The sequence below is a fragment of the Pelodiscus sinensis genome, chromosome 19 (genome assembly GCF_052426305.1).
Source record: "Pelodiscus sinensis isolate ZL-2025 chromosome 19, ASM5242630v1, whole genome shotgun sequence".
Classification (NCBI taxonomy): Eukaryota; Metazoa; Chordata; order Testudines; family Trionychidae; genus Pelodiscus; species Pelodiscus sinensis.
Genome location: NC_143070.1, coordinates 13,728,681 through 13,738,504, shown reverse-complemented (window position 1 = coordinate 13,738,504; position 9,824 = coordinate 13,728,681). Strand labels below are relative to the sequence as shown.

The window sequence follows — 9,824 nt, the reverse complement described above, 5'->3', positions numbered from 1 at the left end:
CCAAGAGGTACCCTTCTGCGTCCATGCTAGCAATGGAAGACGGGTCGGGGGCCATCACATCTCCCCTCCCCCCTGAGGAACTAACCCTCCTTCCTCATAAGCCACAAGGATGTGAGAAACGGCACCATCATGACAGCAAAATGCCATGGGAGCGGATGGGAGGTGGGGACAGCTCAGTGACTTTTCTGTCTCGTTCTGACTCCAGGCTATGGACACGCTCTATGAGATCTTTTTCCTGTGGGGATACCGAGAAGCCATCTTGCAAATGTTTCCCCACTTGCTCCTCCTCTGCGTCAGGCAGGTGCAGCATGTGCTGGACCTGCGCCTGCCAGGGACCTGGACGGCCAGCCAGAAATCCAGCCCTGAGGGATCCAGCCGCCTCAGCCCCTTGAGGTAACGGCAGGGGAAGGGGAAGAACAGATTTGATCTGCTGCACCCGCAGGTCACACACGGCCCCTGCGGAGCCCAGGCGCAGTTCTGGCCAGGTCTGTCTGGGGGGAGCGGTGCTGGGCACCCGTGTGCTTGTGAGTCACGCTTGCTCCTCTGACCCTGCCTACAGGCCGGCTCCTTCCCAGCACAGGCAGGGACCACGTCGGTACCTCCCCATGCGCCACCTGCCGAAGTGTTAGGGCCTCGGCCCCACAAGGCCCCAGCCCAGGGCAGGGTCGCCAGAGCACATGCAGAGAGAGCAAGGCCGGCAGCACTGGGGCCCGGCCCGGCAGGGGGGGCCGTGTCACAGGCAGGCAGGAGCAAGAGGGACCATGAAGCTGATTCCGTGTGGACTCCCCTGGGGGGAGCCGGGGAGCCCGAAGGCACCTCAGCTGCTGCAAACGGGCAGAGTTTTGCTCCCTCGCACCAACTAAGGATCTGGCCCATGTGCCCAGTGACCTGGTGCCGGCCCCAGCGAAGAGTCAGGTGTTGGACCATTGGGAGCGAGGGCACCGAGCATCTGTAGAAGCTGCAGTGTCGCCACCTGCCAAAACCTCAGTGAGCCCCGACAGGGTGCTGGGTCCATCCCGGGGGAAACCGGCTACTCCTGACCATGCCTTGTGCCCCAGGCCTTGAGCGGGTTGGGCTGCAGTAGATTTCTGACACCAGGATTTTTTTTTTTTTGAGTTTAGCACGTCCCTGGAGGCCGTGAAGACCCTCTTTTCCATGCCCAGATACTGGAAGGAATTTGCCAGTATCCAGTTACAGCAGGGCTGGGAAATGATCGCCTCCCGCCATCACTTCTCCCGAGGGGTGGGCTTGATCGCAAGGTAGGAGTCTCAAGTTTCCTCTTCCTGCGGCCTGTCTGGGCAATGGGAGTTGGGCGGGAGATCCTCCTCTGCCCCAGCCGGCCCTCTCAGCCCCGCAATGGGGGAGGGACTGTCTCTCCCTTTGGTAATCCCGGGGACTTTCCCTTTGCTCTTCCAGAACCATGGTCGAGCACCGGAACCCACAGGTCCCTGTGGTTCTCAGAGAGGCCATCGCCATCGTGCAGAGTCAGGAGGAGGAGGAGGCGTTGAGAGAAATCGCCCTGACTTTCTGCACCGAGGTGAGAGTCCGGAGCGGCCTGGCACACATGGGCTTGTGCAAAGCAGCTCAGACCCCTCCTGGGCCAGTAGGTGCTGGGGCCCATGGCCAGCGGTTCAGCAATCTCACAGCCAGCCAGCTCCTCTGCCCACACAGATACTAGCGGGACTGGGCAGAGTGGAGGGGGGCAGGATGAGATTGCTCCTGGCTGGATGCACCTCCCTGGGACCATGTGACAAGAGGAGATGTTTCTCCAGCACCCCAAGCCCGGGCCTCTCTCCTCGCCTTCCCCGGGGGTTTCTTTTTCCTCTGCCACAGCGCTCTGCCCAGGATGCTTAGCGGTCCCCAGAGAGTCCTCTGTCCCTGGAGTTCATTGGGGCTTGTGGATTAGTTGCCCTTCTAGGAATGGACCATTTCAAACACCAGCCTCTGGCTCCTTCATGCCAGGGATTTTGTGCCGCAGAAAGTGGCCAGTTGGCAAAGATGATGGGGCAGGCACAGACCAAAGGCAGATTTCTGCTCCTTAGCCTGACGCTGATTTTCTCTTTCCAGTTTCTCCAGAGTCCTTCCATCCTCAGCACTGTCACCAAATCAGACCTCCAGGAACACCTGATGGAATGGACCCGAGACAACAACCCTGCAATACGGAGGCTCTGTCTGCGAGGCCTGGCCAGTTGTCTCTTCTGGCCAGGGAAGGTGAGGGGCCTGGCTTTCCCGGCTGGGAGATAACCGACACATCACTGTTGCAAGCCCTGGTTTATGTTTGCACCAAATCTTGGAGCAAGTGGGCCATGTAAGATGTCGGTGCAAAGTTTCAGAGGGAGAGTCTCAGGGCTTGCTGGGGTATCCAGTGTGGGGAACAGCAGTGCTCTGTGTGGCTGGTTTGGTGCCTCAGAGGGAGGGCCCCAGTCGTGGGATGTAAGTCGCCCTGTCTCTGAGGAGTTTGCCTTTGACTTGCCTCTCAGTGGTGCCCCAGGGAGCCCCGATCTGACACCAGGGGACCGAGGAAGCCTGTGGTGCTCCCAGCGCCCAGTTCCTGGGGGTGCGATACTGAGCAAACCAGGCGCGAGGGGGTGTCCCTGCTCCAAGGCAGAGCATGGTCAGTGTAGGTGGTGGGGAGGCAGGGGCGGGTGAGACTGCTGCGGGGCCCAGGGCAGCACTGCGGGGCCCCGGGCAGCGAAATTTCACGGGGCCCCTCCTTTGACTCGGTGCATGCGCGGGGCCTCGGGAAGCGTGGGGCCTGGGACAGCCGCCCCGCTCGCCCTGCCTTAAATCCGCTGCTGTGGGGGGGGAAGGAGACTCAGGTCGTCACTCAGGGAAGTGGGGTGTTGGGAGTCGGGCAACAAAGCCCAAACTTGGCAAGGGCAGAGGACACGGGGGCGGGGTCAGAGCTCGGTGGGCGGGGCCTGGAGCGGCTCTCGGCAGGCGACAGGGCAGGCTCTGCTCGAGGGCCAGGGGTGCAAAGCACCTGGCGGAGCGGCAGGAGAAGGACTTTCTCCCCTGCTGGGGGGCTGGGCCGTCCCTGGGGTCTGGCCAATGGGGAGGGAGGGTCCAGCCCCTGCCCCAGGCTGCGTCCCAGGACAGTGGCGAGCTGCCTTCTGCATTCCCACAGGGGCAGTTGTTACGGGCCCAGCTGCCCGGGACCATCGCCATGTTCTGCGCCACGGACGCAAGGACTGTCCTGGAGGCCATGACGGAGGCGGCAGACGCCATCTACCTGCTCGCCGGGGAGGGGCTTGGCTCCATCTCCCAGGACATGGCAGCCAGCCTGCGCCCGCTCATTGACCACGTAAGGCTGGGAACCCCGGAGAAGCACATTCCCCCTCCCTCCTCTCCCTGCCGCCCTGCTATGTCCCTGCCCAGCCCCTTCCCCCCTCAGGCCGGCCACGCAGCACCCAAGGGGGCCCCTGCCAAGGGTGGGGAGTCTCCGACGCAGCCCCCTCCCAGCAGAGCCCTTCTGGGCCAACCTCAGCACCGAGCTCCCAGCCCTGCTGCAGCCTCCCCCCCGAACCTCCTGTCCCCAGATCCTCCCCCGCCTGCTGCTGCTCCCCAAGGGGGCAGGGGTGAGCGCCAGGCCCCAGGGCCCCGGGAGGGGAGCCCAGAGCAGTCTCTGTGGCCAGGGACATGGCCTGGCTCTCACCGGCTTCCCCGGCCCGCATGTCCTTGCCAGGAGAGGGGCAGTGTCCGCTCAGCCGCCATTTCCCTGCTGGGCACCATGCTGAGCGGGGTGAAGGACCCAGACAAACCGGCCGTGCAGCAGGAACTCACCAGCTGCCTGCTCCCGCTGCTGCTCCACCTGGCAGACGAGGAGCAGAGCGTGATCCTGGTAAGTGCCGCGCTCGGTATTTCCAGAGAGCAAAGCGCCAGAGTCCCCTGGGCCCCACCCGTCTCCAGAGCCCCTGCCCAGCCAGGGCCACTGGGGACGTGCAGGGGCCACAGGGGAGGGCCCCTGGGCTCAGACCTTTGGGGTCCCAGAGCGGCCTGGCGCTGCCGTTGCCGTCTCTGCGCAGAAGGGCTGAGCTGTGGAGATCCCGTCCGGCTCTCGCCAGCCAGTTCTCAGCCCCTCCCCTGAGCAGCCTCCCATTGGGAACAAGGGGCAGGAACCTCCCCTGGCAGGGAGAGCAGGAGCCCAAGGAGCAGGGAGGAGGGGACGTGCCCCAGACGCTCCCTCTCTCAGCGAGGCCCCTCGCTCTCCCCTTGTGCTGCAGAGCTGCAAAGTGACCCTCTTCCGCTGCGCCGTGTTCCTCGGCTGGGCCAATCGGAAGAGTCTCTTCTGCAGCCTGGCCTGGGACGGCTCCTCACAGCTCTTGCCGTGCGTCGGGAAGTGCCTGGTAGGTGTGTTCTTTGGGCCCGCAGAGCAGTGAGAGGGGAGCTCAGGGAGACCTTTCTAGCCCCACCCCCCGAGCACCCAGGGGGTTCTCCACCCCACTCGTCACGCAGGGACATCAGAGGCAGCCCCTCCTAGAAGGGCTCCCGTGGGGTCCTGTCCCTTTTGCTTGTGGGGGGCACAGCGGCTGTGCACCCTGCTCCTGCCCTCCAGTCCCTTGCTGCCCTGCAGGCCCTGTGGGGTTAGGACACTGGGACTGCTGGGGACACTCTCCATCCGGCCCTTCAGAGAGGGGCAGCTCCATCGTCTGGGCTCCTACTGGCTCTTGCCCTGCCCTCCCTCTGAGCTTCAGCAGCCCTGGCCTGCCCGCTGTGGGCAGATCACGTTGTCTGCACTGAGCATTTCTCCCTGCTCTGTTCCTAGATGGAGAATAACGAGAGGAACGTCCCAAGGCTCCTGTTCCAGGCCTTAGCCTATCTGGAAAGCTCCCAGCTGTCCATCCGACATTCTGCAGCCCTGTTCATCGGTAAGCAGAGCAAACCCACTTGAGCTTTTCCTGTTCTTCCTTCAAAGCTCTTTTGCCACTTCCCACTCCGTTCTCTGGGACCAGGGGGAATTTTCACTAGTTTCATTGAACAATCAGTTCAATAGGTTACGATGTTATCACAAACATGCGCTGCCTATCCCGACAGTCTCATCCAATTGCATTAATGGCTCTAGTCTCTCCAGCCTAACCAGCATCTCTTCCTCCTTGTCAGTTCTGGGCTTTCAATGTCTGTCATCCCGCTGAGACACATGGGCACAGACAGACATAGCCCGGATCCGATACGTTTTGTTCTCTGCTTGTCTGGTGATGAGCCTGGGCCAGGCAGAACTCAGCTTTCCCAAAGGTCCCCCCTGCGATACGTCTTTCAGTGGGCTTACAGCAAAATTAAGTGTCTCCCAAGCACAACTTAGCTTTTTGGGAAACTTAGTTTAAGAGCTGCATCACAATGCCAGTGGGAGGGGGGAAGAGGAGAGCTCCCTGCAGAAGTCGTAAGGACACCGCACATTTAGTGTTCTGGGGACACATCTGTTTGAATTAATAAAAAATGAACATGAACCGAAAGGGGTTTCAGGACAAGCATCAGCCAGCAACTCAGAAGCCTCCTGCAACTGCAAATGTGAAACATGGATATAACATGGAAGAGTTAGTTGAATAAAATATCAGCCCTATTGTGTTTTAGTGTATGATTTAGTCCTTCCCATCCCTAATATACTGCTTCAAGGTCTGCAGCTTAACACTGGTGATCATGTGCTATTTCCTAAATTAACAGAAGTCAGGTTATCTACCAGAATGACACACAAGGTGCTCTCTTAGCTGGTGTAAAATGCTACTCCCAGCTATCATAGAATCATAGAATCATAGAATAATAGGACTGGAAGGGACCTCAAGAGGTCATCGTGTCCAGCCCCCCGCCCTCAAGGCAGGACTAAGCTCCACCTACACCATCCCTGACAGATGTCTATCTAACCTGTTCTTAAATATCTCCAGAGAGGGAGACTCCACCACCTCCCTTGGCAATTTATTCCAATATTTGACCACCCTGACAGTTAGGAATTTTTTCCTAATGTCCAATCTAAACCTCCCCTGCTGCACTTTAAGCCCATTACTCCTTGTCCTATCCTCAGAAACCAAGAGGAACAAATTTTCTCCTTCCTCCTTGTGACACCCTTTTAGATATTTGAAAACCGCTATCATGTCCCCCCTTAATCTTCTTTTTTCCAAACTAAACAAGCCCAGTTCATGAAGCCTGGCTTCATAGGTCATGTTCTCTAGACCTTTAATCATTCTTGTCGCTCTTCTCTGTACCCTTTCCAATTTCTCCACATCTTTCTTGAAATGTGGCGCCCAGAACTGGACACAGTACTCCAGCTGAGGCCTAACTAGTGCAGAGTAGAGCGGCAGAATGACTTCACGAGTTTTGCTTACAACACACCTGTTGATACAACCTAGAATCATATTTGCTTTTTTTGCAACAGCATCACACTGTTGACTCATATTCAACTTGTGGTCCACTATGACCCCTAGATCCCTTTCCGCCATGCTCCTTCCTAGACAGTCGCTTCCCATCTTGTATGTATGGAACTGATTGTTCCTTCCTAAGTGGAGCACTTTGCATTTCTCTTTATTAAACCTCATCCTGTTTACCTCTGACCATTTCTCTAACTTGCTAAGGTCATTTTGAATTATGTCCCTATCCTCCAAAGAAGTCGCAACCCCACCCAGTTTGGTATCATCTGCAAACTTAATAAGCGTACTCTCTATCCCAATATCTACATCATTGATGAAGATATTGAACAGTACGGGTCCCAAAACAGACCCTTGAGGAACTCCACTTGCTATCCCTTTCCAGCAGGATTTAGAACTGTTAACAACAACTCTCTGACTACGGTTATCCAGGCAATTATGCACCCACCTTATCGTGGCCCTATCTAAGTTATATTTGCCTAGTTTATCAATAAGAATATCATGCGAGACCGTATCAAATGCCTTACTAAAGTCTAGGTATATGACATCCACCGCTTCTCCCTTATCCACAAGGCTCGTTATCTTATCAAAGAATAAATTACTATGTGTCACTGAGGAGATTTGCAGTAGTGTTTGAGGAAATTAGAGAAGTAATACCAGTGGGAAACTTGATTTAAATCAATGCACCCAGCCTGACAAGCACCAGAATCCGACAGCGGGGATCTGCGTGGGCCAGAATTCACATTTACTGCAAGCTGGAGGGAACCACTTTGCCATTTGGTCTCTTCCAACTTCTCCTGCCCACAACTTTTTGGCCACATCTTCACGAAACCATCAAGATGCGATTTCAGTCGCCTTTGCAATCGGCCTTTCAGTGACTTCTGGGGCCGGATGCTTTCTCCCATGTGCTTCGTGCCACATCGAAGGGCCGGGCATTGAATTTCCCAAGGGCTGTCTTGTGGGAATGGCTGAATCTTTAGCAATTTTCAGGGATGATGTTGTAAAGTCCTGAGCTCCGGGGTATTCCTTGTCTGTTTAGGAGAGACCATCCACCATTTCGTCTACCTGTTGGCGGAGACAGTGAGTGCAGATGACATCTACCGCCTGTGTGAAGGTAAGGAAACAGCTCTGGGCGTTTGTGCATCTGTGGGCAGTATGAGGCCTGAACACAGCTGTCCCAGTGTCTGTCTCTGTCTGAGGACAGTACTTAAGAGGGAAGAATGGTCTTGCTGGTCAATGTAAGAATGGGAGTCAGGAGATTTGAGCCCCCAGGAGCAACTCTGTGCCTCACCTTCCCCACCTGTAAAATGGGGATAAGAACACAAAGGCTCTCAAGGGAGGCCGGCCAGAACTGAAGATGACTAGTCATTAGCAGGAGGAGAAGGATTCTTACCCTCTGTCACAAAAAGTTCCACCACCTGCTCCCCTCCACTAGAGAGGTTGTAGGCCAGAGACTTTCACCCAGAGTTGGGTTCTCGGCTCCTAGGCCATCCCATGCGGCCCCCAGGAAACACCTTTCCCTGCCACCTCTGGAGCACTGAAGGCGGCACAAATGCACAAAGGATTCGGTAGAAGTTAGGAGCTGAAGCCCCTTTGTTGCTCTGCACCTAAATGCCAGAGTTACGGTTGTTGTCGTGTTCCCGTGGCAAAGGCCATTGGGAAGCAAAGATTTCCCAGCCACCTTTGACAGCAGCTCTGTGAGGTTTCTAACCCATTTCCTCTTTCTTTCAGCTTTCCAGGAAGTGCCTTTAAGATCAGACAGGACCACAGCGATCGTCCTGAATGAACATTTTAAATGGCTGCAGAAGCTGGCGAACCTCGTGTGGGGTGCGTTTTGATTAGGGAGCGGCACCGACACAGAAGGACTCTTCATCCTGCCACGGTACGTACAACAGACGGGAGCAGCTCTTTGGAGCAGGGGCTGGGCCGTGGGCTGGGTATTCACAAGGGACATCAGCTCCCGTAGCAGAGTCCAGCCCAGAGACACCTGGGAAGACGTTCCGAGGCTCCCGCAAAGCCAGGGCCCTGGGCAGCACAATGGGAGAGAGAAGCCGGTGCTGACCAAGGCAGGGTCAGACACATGGAAAGCAGAAACGTGAATTATTCCTGTCTGTGTGAGATGGGGATGGGGGGAGGCTTAGTTGTTGGAGCAGTGGCAGTGGGGCCTAGTAGTTGGAGTGGTGGCGGTCGAGCCTAGAGGAGCTAAGAGCAGGAGCCAGAGCCAGGAGTCAAGTGTGGGCCTGAAACTGTCTAGGAGCAGGGCTGGGAGCTTAGCTGGACTGCGAGCCGGGCTGCGCTAGGACTAGGAACGAGGCTGGAGCAGGAGCAGGGCTGGGGCAGGCTGAGGCCTGGGCGGCCTGGCACCACTCTCAGGCAGAGGAGAGGGCCAAGCCATGAAGCGACACTGAGCAGACTGAGTTGCTGGTTCTCCTCGGAGGTGCCGATGCCTCTTCTGAGACTCACCAGCCCAGCTCCTGCCTCCTGCATTGGCTGGAACCTGACTCAGGACAACTCAGCCCAGCGCGGGGCTTCCTCAGGCTTCAGTTCAGGGAGGAGTCGGCCCCTCGGAGCCGGGCGACAGATTCACCCTCCCCTCTGAGGAAACCAGGCCCTGCTGTGGCCGGCTTGACAAGGCCCTAATAGAGCCTGGGGACTTCCCTGCACGGGACCAAGCGCACTCCACAGCATTAGCCACGAGGGGAGCGAGGGGGTGGGGGGGAACCTGCCCTGCCCCAGAGTCTCCCCCTTGACAATTGTGCTCTTCTCATCTGTGCTCCTGCCCTTTCTCCTCTGGCAGACACCGGCTGAGCCCACCACGAGTCCGGCCTGGCCAGAAGACCAAGCAGCTGGGACACCAGGAGGATGCGGAAGAGGCAGAGCTGCACGTGACGGGGAACCAGCCGCGCAGGGGCCAGGAGCGATTCCGCCCCCAGGCCAGAGGAAGCCGAGCCCCTCCCCAGCCCTGCGGTCTGGTCTCCAACGTTTGTCTGGCCCGTCACCCCAGGACACAGCTCACGAGTCACCATCAGACCCACCCATCTCCGGGCCCTTCCCCCCGGCCTCTGCCCATCTGGGTGGGTTCTTCTCGTCGCCCATCGGCCTTCCCACAAACACCAGTGTGGGACCACACTCCTGGGGGGACTGGGACTGCGCGCGCTCTGGGGTCCGCGGTGGGGGGAGGGACAGGGGCTGCGCGCGCTCTGGGGTCCGCGGTGGGGGGAGGGACAGGGGCTGCGCGCACTTTGGGGTCCGCGGTCGGGGGAAGGGTAAGGGTTGCATCCACTGTGGGGTCCGCGGTGGGGGGAGGGACAGGGGCTGCGCGCACTTTGGGGTCCGCGGTGGGGGGAGGGGCTGGGGCTGCCCAGCACTCTGGGACTGGGGTGGGGAGCTGAGGCTGTCTGGCTGCTCTGGGGCTTGTGGGGATGCCAGGGAGCCAGGCAGCCTGGGGGCTGGGGTGGGAGGGTAGAAATC

General features: G+C 58.2%; 1 protein-coding gene across 1 annotated transcript; it reads left to right on the top strand.

Moving 5' to 3' along the window:
* Positions 1 to 1,132: 1,132 nt before the first annotated feature.
* On the top strand, positions 1,133 to 9,161 carry LOC142823073 (maestro heat-like repeat family member 5). The gene is made up of 5 exons (XM_089771498.1): positions 1,133 to 1,537; positions 2,068 to 2,211; positions 4,766 to 4,868; positions 7,393 to 7,506; positions 9,151 to 9,161. The coding sequence occupies exons 1-5, from the start codon at positions 1,421 to 1,423 to the stop codon at positions 9,159 to 9,161; spliced, it is 489 nt and encodes a 162-aa protein (XP_089627624.1). The 5' UTR covers positions 1,133 to 1,420.
* Positions 9,162 to 9,824: the final 663 nt, after the last annotated feature.

Bases quoted from the DNA above. Each gene is read 5' to 3' on its own strand.
- LOC142823073 (XM_089771498.1), top strand. From the start codon at position 1,421: ATGGTCGAGCACCGGAACCCACAGGTCCCTGTGGTTCTCAGAGAGGCC. The intron at 1,538-2,067 runs GTGAGAGTCCGG...TTCTCTTTCCAG, and splicing joins CCCTGACTTTCTGCACCGAG to TTTCTCCAGAGTCCTTCCAT. The intron at 4,869-7,392 runs GTAAGCAGAGCA...TTGTCTGTTTAG, and splicing joins TTCTGCAGCCCTGTTCATCG to GAGAGACCATCCACCATTTC.